Source organism: Lemur catta, chromosome 17, assembly GCF_020740605.2.
Source record: "Lemur catta isolate mLemCat1 chromosome 17, mLemCat1.pri, whole genome shotgun sequence".
Taxonomy (NCBI): domain Eukaryota; kingdom Metazoa; phylum Chordata; class Mammalia; order Primates; family Lemuridae; genus Lemur; species Lemur catta.
In genome coordinates, this window is record NC_059144.1 from 11,335,566 (window position 1) to 11,353,053 (window position 17,488).

At 39.8% G+C, this 17,488-nt stretch overlaps 1 protein-coding gene across 1 annotated transcript in view; it reads left to right on the plus strand.

Moving 5' to 3' along the window:
• The window catches only part of CFAP61 (cilia and flagella associated protein 61), a 253,590-nt gene that overhangs the window by 123,500 nt on the left and 112,602 nt on the right, over positions 1-17,488 (plus strand). The window contains exon 18 of the mRNA XM_045528893.1: positions 15,042-15,169. Within this exon, the coding sequence (XP_045384849.1) occupies positions 15,042-15,169 (128 nt within the window). The remainder of the gene's footprint in view (positions 1-15,041; positions 15,170-17,488) is intronic.

The following is a 17,488-nucleotide window of genomic DNA, read 5'->3' on the forward strand; positions in this document are numbered from 1 at the left end:
AAACACAACTTTGAAAGAAATGAGCAAGGCCTTCTTGCAGTCATTCATTGATTCTGTACCTCTAGGAGAGCCCTGATAGCCACTTCCAGAAGATGTAATGTAGCAGCTAGAACTCTAGGAAATACTGCAATTAATTAGCAACAGATGGAAGGACAGGGCAGTGTGTGGCCTTTTCATGGGATAGAGAAACTCCTTCAGAAAAATTCCCATACGTGGTGCTTTTGTTTTAACATCAAGGCTCAAGCAATGCATGTTATTTCACAATAGTACCACAATCCCAGTGGACATAATCCACTTCCACATAATCCCACTGAAGTTAGTCCTTGGAGAAGCTCTTTTGTGTAGTGAAGGCTTGTGGGCACATAGATGGGTCTCATACCGTGGACAAAGTAGGGACAATGAGAGTGGCCACCCGCTCCTCTGCCTGACCAGGCCAGGCTCTAAAGTTCTCCCTCCATGACTTGGAACCGGGAGTATGTGTGTATTCAGGGAGGGGCATCTCAGTGTTCCTGTGACCTCGCCACCCCAGGCCCTTCTGTGGAGTCCTCAACTCCATTCCCCAACGCAGGAGCACTCTCCATCCAGGTTCTCCCCAGCAACTGAGGAAACCATCACTGAAAGGGCATGGTCTTGAAAAATCTTGGATTTCAACCCCAAGACACAGAAGAGGCAGCACTCCCCTGGACTCATTTAGACAATAGTCACTATAGAGATGAAGGCATAAAATCTCAACACTTCCTTCCACTGATTCAAAACTCGGGGGCAGGGCTCGCAGCCCGGCCTCCCGTGGTGTTTTGCAGAGCGTCTTCCCTCCTCTCCCGCAGGGATCCTGCCTTCCAGAGCCTGCACCTGCTTCCCAGCCAGGGCAGGCGGAGGGGGAATTCAGAGAGGGGGAGAACCGCGTGTAACAGACTCATAAACTACAGAGGCTTTTTAAGCAACAGTTCTCACCAAGGAATCAAACCTCATGGAGAGAAAAATCTCTTATTCAGTCATTTCTTAAATATTGCCTAGAACTTTGTTTGTTTGTTTTTTCAAACAATGCCACTCACTCTGGGGCTGTGTTTCCTCTTGCTAGGTGATAATTTTATGTGTTGAGATTGGGTTGTTTTAGAGATCCGTCCTCATCACAGCGTCTCATGACAGAGCCCCTCAATGGCACGGTCTCTGTCCAAGCTTCGCTTCTGGCTCACCTCCTGCATGAGCAGCCATGGCCCCACCCTCATTGTTCCATGTCCTGCCAGCAAATACATAACTAGTTCCCACCCAGGTTTCTCTTTGTTTCTTTGAATGAAACAGTATTCTTTGATAAATCCTCCATAAAACCCATGACTGTTCCCCAGTCTATCTGTATTTTTGAATTGTCATTTCTATGGATTTTTTTTTTCTTAAAGCAATGGATACCCATAGAAGAAACATATAGGGGAGAATTATTAGCATGCTATGGGGAGAGTATGTTAAAGGAATAAGTATTGGGGACAAATGTGGCTAGATTACTCGAGGGATTTTGTTGGTTTTGACTTTATATTTGTTTCCTTAATCCAAAGTTAAAATTATTTAATTGCAACCATAAATGGCTAATCCATTATGGATTTTAAAGAGAATAATACCAGTTGATTCCTAAAAAACCTTTCTTTTGCCGTTTCTAGTTTTGAAAATGTTCTAACAATGATTTCTTTTTCAAGAAACATTTCAGTTATATTTTTCAGTATTGCTTGAACAAAAGAGCAGAGAGTGATTGTTCCTTAAAGGAAAGTTGTTATAAAATAAGGAACTATTTACATACATATATCATATTCAACTACAAAGTAAAAACTTAAAAATCCTGTATTCTATACTGAACCATATTAAAAATCATTAAAGCTTAGACTAAATGGTTTTCATTTAACCCTCAAAAGTGGCATTAATTTTTCAAGTGGTAACTGTTGCTTAAGATGCTATTGTGCCTGTATGATAAATGTTTAATGATTTGGTAGTACATGCATGGCTTAAAATCCATTATTTATTGCACCTTTGCTTGCCTGGCAAAGGTGACGATTTTATAGCCCCAGCAGTCATGCAAACACATTTATACCAAACCGATGACTGATAATAAATTTCCTTACTGTAAATGTCAGTGGGTTTCATGTGTTGCTGCCATTACATCTTGTTTGGAAGCTGAATGCTACACAGTTATGGGAGGCGCCAGATGGTGTCATTAACACGAACGCTGGGACTGTTTGCTGCTGACGTGCGTGTGAGAAATTAAAAGTACGTGACCTATCTTTACACTGAAGCTTGATGTCAGTGGTGAACGGGTGTTAATTATGGTGCAATATGCTTGCTTAGTCCCTTCCGTCCCCACTCAGAGAGATCTTAGGGGTTTTTGGAAAATGGTTTGTTTTTGAACATATACAGACTGAGCAAAAGGGGAAATTTTCCCAAGGACTCCTGTTTGATTTGTATTTGGAGTCCCTGACAGCTGCTATCACGTGGGTGTTACCCTCCTGAGCAGCAAGCCAGCATGTCAGGACTTCTAGGCAGTGAGGCCTTTTGTGCTGATCAATTACAGCAGCATTGTTACTGCTGTTGGTTTGGTTTTTGGTTTTGTTTTCATAACTTCAGATATTTTAAATACTTGCTATTTTGGAAAAGTTTCCATTGAGAGCGTAGACTTGGTGTTTTTTAAAAAATGATGTCAAAATGATCAGAATTTATTCAAAGAATGAGAAGAAAAACAGTGGAAATTTTCTGTGCCGATTTCTTTCATGGGTTGGGCTCTTTATGTCATAGAGACTAAGACCTGTATTTTCCTTGATCCAATGTGAAATATCTGAATGACTGAAATTTGCCTCATGTGTTTTATTAAAATGTATCTCCAACTTGTGTTCAGCAGTGGCCACTCCCATTTATTGTATTTCAGGCTCCTTCCTGTTGAGGTTTCTGCTCAGCTCTCTTTTCATTTCTATTTAAACAGAAGGTGGATTTGTTTTATTCCTCCCTCCAAGTCCTTCACTTGAACCAGGAGGCTATTCCATTGAATCTGACCAAATTCCTTTGAACTTGTTTTAGCCTTAGCATACTCTGTAGGAATTTTCAGAAAGGCTTATTCTTTCAAAACAATCACTGTGCATTGCTTTTACAAAAGCCCAGGGAGCCTTTTGGTGTGCAGAATTTGAAAGTCATGTGAAAGAGAATACAAACCATTGTTTGCATTGAGATGAAAGAGATATGCCTAATTTCTTCAGATTAAATCAGAGATACAACTTGGATGGCAACAGGACTAGTGAGCCTAATTGAAAGACTAAAAGTGTGCAAGGAGGCGCACATTAGAAATTTAAAATAGAGTCATGCATGTTAGCTGGCTTACAGGACATGTAAGTGTGTATGGAAAACATCCAGGAGCAAAAATAAAGAAATGATGGGGAGATAGCAAGATTGAAAAGTTGTATCTGTGAAACAGCACTCACTTTGGGCAGAAGTTCTCAGAAAAATGAGTTTTCTGCCCTTGCTGTCATTTTCCTAGCAAATGAAGCAGAGGCCTAAGCTAGCAAAGCAAATAGCCACTTCCCAACCTGAGCAAACAGCTACTCCCTGGGGGAATAGAAGTTCTCATCTTATTCTGCGTCCAGAGATTTGCCAAGTAATAGTGCCTGATGGGAGGTGGTGGCATGGACACAGTGGCCATCAGCTTTCCCTCCCAGCCTTCTGTCCTGACCCCCTGCTCCTCCCTTTGTGTTCCCTTCGACGTCTGCTTCCCACATTGCGCATGTGCAACCATTCAGCCTTTTCCTGTGGAAGGCTGTTGTCAGGACATCTCCTGCAATCCATTCTTGGAGACTGACCTGAACTTCAGTGGGTGTATCACTCCTCCAAACTCTTGCCCTGGCCTTTCCCTCTCATCCAGAAAGTTGTGCTCTCCCTTGTCCAGCTGGAAATGGCCTATTGGTCCTTCTAAATCCAGCTCTGCTGTCACTTTCTCCAAGAAATCTTACCTGTCTTTTCCTGCCATCCTAGACCAGCCAAACCTCAGCTGATTCCATGGCTGCCTGAGCACAGCCTAAACTACTGAGCCACAGAACCATGAGCCAAATGAACGCTTGTTCTTGCAATCCACTACATTTTGCATTGGTTTGTTACACAGCAATAGCTTCCTGATACACTGCCCTTATCACAAGTACTGCATTTATTTATTTGTCTGTCTCCCGACCTAATGAGAATTCCATATAGATGGGAACTATGCCTCACTCACACCTCAGCACTTAGGCCAGAGCTTGGTACCTAGTAGATGCTTGATATGTATTTGTTAATTGGAATTATTGAGTTAAGCTCTACGCTAAAGTCTTGCTGGTAGAATTTCAGGCAACAGGATGCTGAATAGGTTATCCCAGCACCCTCAGAATTGCTCCACACATCCAGTTGCTTTCTCCACTAACAGGTTAGACTGCCCTTGTTGCTAGTGTTAAAGAAAAGACAGAAGGCCCAAAATGGAGTCACTTATGCTAAAGTTCCACAGTACCCAACCAAAACCTAGATTGTTTAACTGTAAGATCTGACCTTCTGAGAAATCAGAAGAGAGATAACAGTGAAAATCCATGACGCCAAAAAAGATTTAGCTTACATCCCTGTAAGGAAAGTACTCTTGAAATGACCAAACTACTACTTGTTCGTTGTTCCTGTTTTTATCCTGTTTTTTCTTTTTGACTGCCTATAAAACTCACTCTGTCTAGCTCATCAGAGCTCCTTTCTGTTTTATAGATTGGATGCTGCCTAGTTCATGCGTTGTTAATAAAAGCCAGTCAGATCTGTAAAACTCGATTTGTTCAAATTTTGTTCTTTGTCACTAGAATATTGATTTTACCCAAAGATTTTTTTTTTTTTGCAGAGTTGCTTTTCTAGTTGAGGAAGTGACTCTGTGGCATAGTAACTCTTTGCTATATATTTGTAAGTTGCTTCTATAGGAACAAGGGCAGACAGATTCCAGCCTCTTTGTGGGATATTAAGCGCAAAATATTTTAAAACCTGTGGCTAAATAGCAACTGTTCGTGCATCTCTGATATACCACATGCTCCACCCTTTATGATACGGGATGGAAAGAGAAAGATGGCCTGAAGTTCTCTTTCCTTTAAGCAAATAGTGCTCAGACAGATGATGCCCCACACATTCTCCATAAACCTTTCTTTTATTGTTTTTAGGAAGGGAAAACAACAAGTAATATGGCTTTTTTCATTTCACAAAAATCTTAAGAGAAAAAATTTATCACAGATTATTTCGTATATTTCCCTGATTTCTTATCTTGTTATTAAGACATTCATAGTCAAATTCTATATTATAAACATATGTATATATGCTGTGATATTGTGATATAATAAGAAATATATATTTAGTCCTCATCCCCAGCTCCCGGTCAGAGCTCCTGAAACCCTTGTAACTTCCTGAGTGATAAAATCAATAAAGTATCTTTTCTTATAATATTTATTTTTGTGTACCCCATCCCCCAGCCCACATCCTGAAACAACTGCGCAAAAGAGGTGAAAGGAGCATCTTTCGTTATTTATAATAGGTATAACATTTCATGCTAATGAGGTAATGTTTGTTAACGAGGTGATTTTTGGAAAGCCTCTAAGGGTGGGGGGCTGCTTGCCAGGGGAACCAACCATGTGATTAGGGGGTTGGGACTTCCAGGTCCACACCCAACCTCCAGGGAAGGGAGAGAGGCTGGAGGTTGAGGACAACCACCAGAGGCCAATGATTTAATCAATCGTGCCTGCATGATGAAGCCTCCATAGAAACCCTCACCAAAGGGGTTTGGAGAACTTCAGGGTTGGTGGACACATGGAGGTGCTGGGAGGGTGGCATATCTGGAAAGCACATGGAAGCTCTTCACTGCCCCCCCCATACCATACCCTTTGCATCTGGCTATTCCTCAGTCCTACCCTTTTATAATAAGCCAGTAATCTAGTGAGTAAACTGTTTCCCTGAGTTCTGTGAGCCATTCTAGCAAATTTTTGAACCCAAGGAGGGGGCCATGGGAACTTCCAATTTATAGGCAGTCAGTCAAAAGCACAGGTGACAACCTGGGCTTGAGATTAGCATCTGAAGTGGAGGCGTAGGGAACAGCCTTGTGGGACTGAGCCCAGGTAGATAGTGTCAGAACTGAATTGAATTGTAGGACACGCAGCTGGTGTTGGAGAATTGGTTGATGTGGGAAAAACCCCACACATTTGGTGTCAGGAGTGTTCTATGAGAGAGAGGATAGAGGACAACAGAGTTTGTTTATTTTTTTTTTCCTTTTAATGCACTTGATGGTTAATACATGGAGGACAGTTTTTGTTCTCACATACCTATATGAAAATGCCATCATTTCAGAAGGGCACTGTTTAATAAGAATAATGCCCTTCATCACTTTCAAATGTAAGAGTTGCCAAAGCCTTTGAGGTCCCACCCTCTTTTTATTCTAGTACAAGTGGTTCTTTCATGGGTATATAGAAGTCGACAATGATTAGGTAGCTAGCTGTTAGGTTGATGAGTTTTTTTTTTAAGAGATACTAATACATATATAATATAGTAGTAATTTGTGCTTTCAGAATGATGCAAGTCAGGTAAATTGGTTCTGTAAACCATTTCCCTGCCATAGATTTGCTTCATTCCTGCCTTTCCTTGTGTGCTCACCCCAGAGAAGTCATTTCTCTAGTTTGTGGATGACACTGTATTGATACCTGGAGTGCCAACCAGCTGACACGTACCAGAGGGGATTCAATTAGAATGTTGCAGAGACTCAGAGGACATTTCTGAACACTTGACACTACTCAAGGTGGGAAAGAAGAGACATGGATCCATTTGAGTTTATCTTGGTGCATATGCCCTAAATTGGGGATTAATGAATTTCAATGTTTTTGAAAAGCCAACAGTGGATCTTCCTTGCCAATGCTTGTGTATTGCATAAAGACAATCATATTTTTAATGATTATATCAGCTAGTTGTTTGGGGCTGTTATTTAATTGAAAGGAAGTGAATTAACCATGTAATTCACCAAATCTAAGATGCCATCAGTTATAAGATGTAGCTTTATTTTATGTACCATTAAGAAAAAATGTGGCCAATTAAACTGTGACACAGTGTCTTAATGAGAGTCCTAAACAGCATATGAATCAGTCATATAAGTCTTATTGCTCTGAAATTTCTTTCATCTATTCAGAGAGGGGTGGCAATTTATATGTTCCCTTCAATTACATTGTTTGCTGGGTGATGGGAAAAATTTTTTTTGCATGTGAGTCAGTAACAAAATGTAACATAGCTTCATCTACTAAAGGGTCTCTATCATCCTTTATTTGCTCCTGAAAAGCACTCAATTGTTGCACTGCAAGAAAATATGGAATTACAGCCATTCCTCCAATGATTGATATTTGTTTCATTAATATCAAATTTGTACCTTGCTGCTCAGTTTCTGGGCCTTCATGGGAACACAATAAGTGTTCATTCCAATGCCAAATCATGCTGTAATCTTTCTGAAGACATTGTCAGGAGCACTTAAACTCAACACATATTGTGCACATAATGTCCATGACTCTCTTAAGATGACAATGAAGAGCTATGACCAAGTCACCCATGCACAGGTAAGGACAGCTATGTCACTACTGCTGCCTGGCTGATGTAACTGTTAAGATGCCATTGAGTGTAAGTCTTATCTCTGGAAAATGCTAGTGTGAAAAAACGTGCAAACTAGATGAAATCCAGTAGTCACTCAACTTCCAAAACCAGGTTTTTAATATAAATGTTTAATAATGGTCATAAGTGAATGTCATAGGGTGGCAATGATTTTAACTTTTTAAAACATTTGCCCAATAATGATAGTGGCCAGATGGGGAATATGGGTATAGGAGGGATTGGGACAGATGGAGTTGATAAGAGAAATATAAGAAAAATGCAAGTTAAAGAAATTTACTCATTGAATTAAGGAACTATAGCAAAGACCACTAGTTGGCTGCCAATTTCCACTCCTCCCTTTAGCCTTGGTAATGGTACCTCAATTGTATTCAAGGCAGCAATGTGCCCTTCTAAGAGAATACATTTCCTACCCTCCTTTATACGTGGCATGACATGTGACTAAGTTTTGGCCACTGAGATAGAAGGAGAAGCTGTTGGAATAGGAATTCAGGAAAGCTGCTTAAATGGAATGCCTTAGCTAGGAGGAAGTCCCTTTTTGCAACCTTCTCCTTCCTGCTGCCTGGAATGAGGATGGGATGTCTGCATCTCCACAGCCATCCTGCACCGTCCTCGACGATGAAACTACACAGTAGGATGGCGGGTTGGGCAGGTAGAAGGAGCCTGGGTCTTTGCTGAGTTTGTGGTACTGCCTTAGTAGCTCTGGACTACGTATTTCCAGATTTGTTTTGCGTAAGTGAGCAATTATCTTCCATCCTGTTTAAGCTACTGGTATTTAGCATTTTCTGTTATATGCAACTAAGCCCAACCACAGTAGGTACAGGAACTCTCTTTCTTCAGCTAGTATTCAATCTGTGTGGGAGAATGCCACAAGAGTCTATTAAGCTCCCACTCTTTGCCTGGGATAATGTGAAGGATGTAAAGGAATTGAAGGTGTGATAGTTCCTTAAAGAAATGACAATTCTTCATGTGTAGCATTACTGATAGTTTTGCAGAGGCTAAATGAGTGTTTCATTCACTTCACAAACATCTAGAGTGTGTCTAGCGCGATGGTGGGATGCTGTAGTGTGCAGGTCACCCAACGATCACAGCCTACTCTTGGCCCTTGTGTTGCACAGTTTTGAGTATGTTCTATCCAGTGTTAAGAAAGAAGCCAGACAGTGTCCATGAGTCTTCACTACCCACCATAGACAGAACAGTTTGCATTTTTGTGAAATGCTGGATCTACAAAATTGTTGGGAGCTTCCTAGTTCCCCCAACCAAGAGGAAAGTTAAGAGAATCCTTCATAAAACAAGTCTCCAAACCACAGCACCATTTCAACAGTCTTATGCTCTGTTGGACAGAGGTATTGGTGTTTATCTCATACTTTTGAACCCTTTTAACAATTTAAGTAGGATGGGTTTTTGAAATTGCATTTTGTATCTGTGGAAGGTATTTTCAACTGATTGGTTCTGTTTTAAATGTCTGTACCTCCCTACCCATTATTTATTTGGTAATATTGCAATACTTTGCCCCAAAGAGATCAAGTTGTGAGCTCTGAACTTTGAAACCTACACTGATATTTGTAGCATTGTCAATCTGTCATCATTTGTTTTGCTCAAGTTGGGAAAACAGAGGGCTACTGAAAGAGAAGGAGAGAATGGAGAAGCATAATAAAAAAAATTACATTTATAAAGCAAAACTAGGCTTATTAAGGATTTCAGAAATTTTATTACTAATGGGTTTGAATCTCTCCATCTTTCATTTTCTTTCATGGACAGAGATCCCTTTGAAGTCTTTGGAAGCTTTCTGTAAGAAAAGACATATATACATACACACACACCCACACACACACACCCACACACACACACACACACACACATACACACGGGTGTGAGCTGAAAATTGAGCTCATTGTTTTGCTCTTTTAAAATGTATTTTTCAAAGATTTACCTTTCATATTGCAGATGAGAGAGAGGATGTGCAATTTTACCTTGTGTAACATCTCTGCCTGAAAAGCTCACAGTATTTGTAGACATTTTTTTAAAAAAATAGTTCCACATTTGCCTGCTAAGGAAGGCAGAGGTTTGTGTAATTTACTTCCATTTTACACCTGAGGAAACTGATATTTAAGGAAAAGAGGCTCAGAATTTCAACCAGTGACAGAATGAAGAAAACAAGCCTAAAGTTCACTACCAGGCTAATGACAGCTAGTCTAATGATCCCAGGGGTGTAACCTCCAAAAGAAATTCTGTCATTAGAAAGTTTACAATAAACATTGTCATGTTCCATTTAGTATGAACCTTGCATTGATTATGTAGGATCATTTGTGTTTATTTTGATCACTTGCTAATTTATTGGCCTATTTGTAGTTTTAGTAACTTCTGATCTTGGATCTATTATTGAAATTCAGTTTCACTAATGCTTTCATAGTCATTCTAACTCATTCTAAGTACAGAAGGGAAGCCAAACCAGATGTAGAAGCACAGAGCTCAGGTCTATGTATATCAGATAAAATTATATCTTGACGAGTTTTTTATACACACAGAGCAGGTAACAAATGTGCATAAAACACACAACTATGTATTTAGTTCTCTTGAACATGTATGTGAATCATAGCATAAACTTAACTGGGTATATACATCAACACCCTTTTTTACTAAAAAGATCAAATTTAATGCTAAGTAGTTCTAATTATATCTAAATCTTTCATTTGGTCATTTAAGCAACTGGAAAAGAACCAACTAAAATAATTTTGAATGGTAGAAATTACGTCAACATCCTTTAAAATTTTAGAGTCCATGACATGCAAAGTTAATGTACCTGTTCTTTCACCGTTTATGGGATGCCCCAAAATGTATGGCAGGGATTGTTCAAATAAAATAAAACAAATGCCTCAAAAAACAAAGACATAGTTTCTGACCTCAAGGAGTGAACAGTCTAAGTGGAGGGTGACAGACAAACCAAATAAATGGGTAAGAGCCACCAAAACCTCTTTCTGTGACCCAGTCACTCACACGTGCAGACTTCTGTTTCAGAAACTCATAGGCAATTACACATAAAGAGATTAAAACTTACACATTTGCTCATTTTTATTCCCTATTTTCTCATCTCAATTTCTCTACCTCCCATCTGACCTTTACTGTTTGTTTCCCTTGGAATCCTCCCCACAACCCCAAGCTCAGCTCTAGAATTTTCTATCTGGGGAATTTGACATTATTCTTTCCTTTCCTATCTAAGGGGTGAAATTTAAGGTTTGTATTTTAAACTCATTATGAGAGTCAAGATCAGCTTTAAGGAACATTTCTTTTAGCCTTCAAAGTTCAGCTTATACACCATGATACATGGTTTATTTTTTCTTTCTGGGCTACATGTTGATCTCTACATTTAAAATCATCCCTATGTCTAAAATGCTAACTTAGTGTCATTAGAAAAATAGAAATCAGAAATGTCTTGAAGGAACTGGGCACGGTGGCTCACGCCTGTAATCCTAGCACTCTGGGAGGCTGAGGCGGGCGGATCGTTTGAGCTCAGGAGTTCGAGACCAGCCTGAGCAAGAGAGAGACCTCGTCTCTACTAAAAATAGAAAGAAATTATCTGGCCAAGTAAAAATATACATAGAAAAAAATTAGCTGGGCATGGTGGCACATGCCTGTAGTCCCAGCTACTCGGGAGGCTGAGGCAGGAGGATAGCTTGAGCCCAGGAGTTTGAGGTTGCTGTGAGCTAGGCTGATGCCACAGCACTCTAACCCGGGCAACAGAGTGAGACTCTGTCTCAAAAAAAAAAAAAAAAAAAGGAAATGTCTTGAAGGGATATGGAGATAAGAATCTGATTTCCCATCCATATTATCCCTGGAATGGTATGTAGGTAAATAGCTCACAGCAGCGATCCCCAACCCTTATGGCACCAGGGTCTGGTTTCATAGAAGACAATTTTTCCACAGACAGGGATGGGGGGGTGGGCGGAGCTCTGTGGGATTGGGGACCTCAGGTTTACAGTACCCTCTGTTTAATCTTTGAAATAATTTACTGTTACAAGGCACATTTAATTTCTGTCTCCAAAATATTAGTCAATAACTGGTGCTGTATTTTTACTTCACTATTAAGGAAATCAGACCCCAAACAGGATCTCCAGTGCATGGGACATTTTTTGGTAGATGTTCAGACTGAGAAAAGAAAAGGCTGGCTTGACTTAGAGTGCCTTCCACACCTGTTTTTCTTTCTCATGAAAACCTGTAGTTTGAAGGAACATAAAGGAAGGAAATATCCTGCTTTCATTATAAAATGACCTGTGTTCCCTGCTTATGGGCAAAATAAACCCTTTATAAAGCAGCAAAAGCAGTCTTCATTCACATATGTCACAGAAAGAGGTTTCCAGGCTGGGAAGAATTTTTTTCAAGGCATTTAAAAACTATACTAATAAAAGAAAAACGTGATTTTTTTCAGGTCAGAAGACTTCATCATACCTGATGATGGATATGATTTTAATTAAAACCTGGGCACAAAATTGGGTTTACTGTGAATTACTGTGATGCCTGATCACTCTCCTGAGACACTCACCATCATTGGTACTGATCACTAACTCTTGACACCCAGAGGCCACTCTGTGTATTTAGCAGTTAGAAAGGTGATTTCTGAGGCCTGGCAGCTGTTGGTGTTAAAGCTATTGTGTGGGAAACAAAAGCCATTCTGTTCTGTTCCCTGGCCGCCTTTGTATCATTGATACAGGAGCTGTTTCATAAATGAGGTATAATTCCTTGCCAGGGAGTTTCATTACTGCCCATGTTTCAATGTTCGCTTACACTTGCAACAGCAGAGGGGAATGTTTGAACGTACCTCCTTACGGAAAGAATCTTGGCTTCTGACCTGTGTTGAGATGCTTGCGTTTACAATCTGTTAGCTAGACCTGCGATTAGATGCCATCATAAAAACATATATGCTTCCTATCTTCCTTACTCTGTACCACCAAGTCCAAGGTTGGCTAGAATGAATTTGCTGTCAGCCTGCTTGTCTTGGAAATTAGAGCACAGTGAACAGTAGGCCCCATGTACCAGTATGAACTAGATTTCTCACACAATTCCTCATTGACCTGTCCTAGGAAATTCTCATAGAGCGTATCATTTACTTGAAGTACATGCACTTTTTCACACAAATGGTATATTCGTTATTTTCATATAGAAAATTTATCAATCTAAGAAGTTTTTGATTGCATATAAAAACAAACAAACTGGTCTAAATGATCAAGGAAATGTGATGGGCTGCATCCTTCTTCCCAGGTTTCATTCCTCCCTGGGCTGTACCCTTTGCTGTGCGACTTTGAGGGTCCTCCCACTAGAGGTGATTATATTTCCTCACCTCATGAATGTTGGGCTCAGCTACATGCCTTGCTTTGGTTGGGCTTAAGAAGTATTGATTATTTTCACTTACCCTTTTTGCACTTCTACCATTGCTATGAAAAGAACATGCCCCAGCTATCTCTCACCAAACAGAGAAATGTGAGGCATATCTGGAATCTGTTGGCTGGAGCTAGACCCAGCTGAGTCCAGCCTAGATCAACCTACTTCCACCTGACACAGAGTTACATGAGCAAGAATAAGTGACCGTTGTCTTAAGTTCATGCATTTTGAAGTGGTTTATGACACAGCACTGTTGTGGCAATGTCTGACTAGTTAATAGGTATCACTCATACAACCAAAGAGTCCAAGGGTAGTATGGGTTTCAGTTAGAATGTGAAAGGAATTCCTGATCTATTTCTCTGTGATTCTCTTGGGACTTCAACCAGGATGGTTTCCCTCTTGGTGGCATGCTGACTGTAGCTGTTTCAGGCTTCACTTTTATACCCCATACCATCCAGAAAGCAAGGGGCTTCTCTTCTTCAGCCATCATACATAAGTCCTGGGCCTCACCCTGATTAGGCCAACTTAGGTCTCATGTCTATCCTGGGCCAATCATTGAGCAAGGAGGGTAGGATTATGTGACTTAGTTTATTTCAATCAGAACCCCCTATTGAAGATGGAAGTGGACCAGATCTCCTTCAAAATCCATGAGGTGCTGAATTAAAGGTGGGAGTAGGGGGTGGAAGAGATGCTGAGAGGCCCCATGAATGACAATTATGGAGAGAGTCTAAAATCTGCCACCTTTATTTTTGATTTCTATTAATATATTATTTGGCTCAAGACATTTTTGTAGATGTCTTCACCCAGAAAATCTTCATGTTGCTAGATTATCTATAGCTATAGAGAAAGGGTTTATTCTCTACACCCTAAATATTACCTTGTAAATGGCAAAGCATATGGCCACACCCATGCCACCTAAGGCACTGGAAGGTGGGTGGGTACCCAAATAGGACTTTATCATTAGCCTACCAGACTCCCAACTCCTGGTAATTCAGTATTTTAAGAAAATTAAAAGCCAGTTTCACCTACTAGAATGTGGAGACTTCTGACCCCAAGGATGAGTTATTGCTGATGTAACAAATTTAACAGAGTGGGTTGGGGGTGTTAAGAATGTCATTCCACTGACTTCTGGCCTCCATTGTTTCTGATGAGAAGTCAGCTGTAATTTTTGTTACTGTTCGGATACATAATGAGCACCAAATAAAATATGTGTTGAATTAATGAATTAAAAATAGAACCAAGATCTTTGGTGCATAGCCTAGTGTTCTTTCAAAGTTGTAAAACCTTCCTTTGTACATTTAATGCTCACACTGCAGCCTCTGCAGGGAAATGAATCAAAGGAACAACTAATCCAAGTAATTTTTGCAAACATGGACATTAAAGTGATCACGTTACTTCCTTTGTTTCTAAGAGTCCTCCCTGACCCTGAAGTATCTGAAAGATTGAACAACCTTATCATTCAACCCGTTTTTGTCATTTAGCAAATGTTTGTCATTCTACAAATATTATTGAGCACTTGCTACTCACTAATAGTGTGTTAAGTAGTGTACGGGATACAGAATTGAATGTGAGATAAAACTTGTTTTCAAGTACCCAATTAATATGATTTTTCACTCAAGATTTCAGGGAAATCTTGGACAGAAGGAAAGACTGAAGACTTTTTATGGAACTACAGATTCTTAGGGAGTAGCTTAGCTATCTTCTTGTAGGATTATTTACCTTGTAATTTCTAATCATTAAGGGTTCTTTATGAAACATCTATCAGCAATAAGACAAAATCATCCTAACCAAGCATTTTGATGTGACCCAGCCAAGGGGTTAGGCATATTCTCATATTCTTACAGTAGTTTCTTAAAAATACCTTCCCATGCATTTCACCATGGCTGTGCATGGGCATTATTAGGTTTGTTTTGCTAGTAATGTCCTGGTTAAATAATTCCATGTGACTGCAAATTTGGGAGTACAGACTCAGCTATATTTTCTTTAATTCCCTCTTTTTCTCTCTCTCTCTTTTTTTTCAGATAGGTTATGCCTTAAACCATACAAACCGAAAACTATCGTTGTCACCTAAAGTAACTATCAATGCCAAGATTGTTGTGGTTGGTGCATCCAGTGTTGGAATTTCTTTCCTAGAGACATTGGTATTTTGGTGAGTTGTTTTACTGTATTTATTTTTAAATAGTAAAAGTTCTTTTCCTAAACCTGAAGAGAACCCCTTGAGAAACAGGCCTGAGTCCATTTGCTACCACACACACCTTGCCTATGTGGATTAATGAATCAGTAGAATATTCTACACCAAGGGTTAGCAAACTGTAGCCCCCAGGCCAAATCTGGCTTTCCACCTGCTTTTGCAAATAAAGCTTTATTGGAATGCACCCACACTCATTTATTTATGTGTTGTCTGTGGCCATTTTTATGGTACAATGGCATATTACTCTGTTGAGTAGCTGCAAAGAGACCATATGGCCTTAAATACCTAAAATATGTACTATCCGGCCCTTTCAAGAAAAAGTCTGCTGAACTCTCTTCTAAATGAGTGTTTCTCTTACTGGCCAAATCCGAAGAATCAGCTGGTACATTTGTTAAAGATGTAGATTCCCAGACCCTGAACCAACATACAGAACCAGGAACTCCTGGGGAGGGTCTGGGAATCTGTATGTTCACAGGTCCTCCATGTAATCAGACAGGCTGGGACCTTTCTTCCAACCCCCACACGTTGGGTGCCTGGGACCAGGGTAAAACCTTTCAGGGAAGACTGAGTTGTACACATCTCTTCGGATGCTATTTTCTCATCATCCTCAAAGCACTAAACCAGGCTTCCTTTGAGAGCCCGTTTTCCTGATGGGTGCTTCTCAAGGATTCTTAGCTTCCCCAGTCTATCTTTCCGTCTGCTCATTGAATTTCTGCACCTCTTTAACAGGAAGAGCCCTGAGTTACGGTCTGAGAACTTGAGATCATAGCCTGGCATCACCAGCACCTGACGTGGAACCCAACCCTAGGTGCATTGCCTAACTTCCCTCAGACTTGATTTCTTCATTTATTTTTTTAAAAGTCTCATAGATGTTTTAAAAACCCTTACTTCGAGGAACCACAGAGCCCTAAATTAAAACAGTCTAGTTTTTTCCAAATATTTCACTCAGGATCACATGAGAAACTTTAGCTACCTTTCAAAACTACAGGTGCTAAGATGTAAGTGGGATATGAGAAGATGCAGCCCACCATGACTCCTCTAGAAGCCAGCAAAGTTACTAGCTCAAAAAAGATAGGTGGGGCCTTGTGAGGGGTTGGGCAAGAAAAGGGATGAAGGAAATGACCCTTGAGAGGTGTTTGTGCCTGGTTAGCAGGGAGATGAGCTAACCTCAAATGATTATTTTGCTCACTTGACATCACATTAACCAGATAAAGAAAAGAACTGATTTTTCCACCTTGTAGCCAATTTGTTCAATTCTCCAGAACATACCCTTAGTTAACCAGGAATAAATTACATGTCATTATTGAACTTAGCAACAGAATTCGTATGTTTCAAGTAATGTGGTCAGTTTGCAGCAATATTTCATTGCAAGAATGAAATGCAGAGAAGCACCTAGGAATGTTCATTTTCCTGCGTGTGCCGCGCTGTAGTTGAGTGCTTTACTTGTTCTGATGGCTCTCTTCGTCTAAAAATTCTGAACAGCAAGTCTTATGCAAGCATTTTTGAATGATGAATTATCAGGGTGGACTTGTGAAATTATAGTCATTAAGAAGTTATCATAAATAGGTCTTAAATCTTAATTCAGCTCTGTACTTAGTCATAATGTTTTGTTTAAATGATTACATTGAGATATATACATGTAATTTTCTTTCTGTGGAATCAACTTAGATTTAATAAAGACAAGTATAAATTTTGATGTATTAGGCTGATTAAATTTCCCAATCAAACAGACCTTTTTAAAGCATTTTAAAGCACTCATAATTCTCTATCATTGTTATACAGATTATGTACACTAAAAATAGATTGATATCAGTTTACAGATCTCTAATCCTTAAGAGAGGAAATAGTTTTCTCATTATTTTCTCTAATTATTTTAAATTAGCAATCACCATAGTAACCTCCTGCATATTTTACTTTCCCAGTTTAGCTGCTATTCGAACTTAATTTTATAAATGATTTGAGCCAGAATGAAATTGAAGAAATAAAGTTTTCACAAAACACGCTCACCAATAAGCATTAAATGCACATTTTGGAAGCAAGATTTAGAAAAATCACCTTCCTTGTACTCTTGAGTTGCGTCACCAGACTCGGCAGAGGCACCAGAGTTTCTGGAAAATGCAGCTGAGGCTCAGTACAGTGACCTCTTTTTCTAGAAAATCCAGTAATCCCGTCATCTGGTGACGCAACAGACACAACTCTTTGTTCTTATATTATTTCTATGCAAGAAATTATAAAGTACATGTGGTCTCCTCTTCAAAGGACACCAGAGGCAGTCCT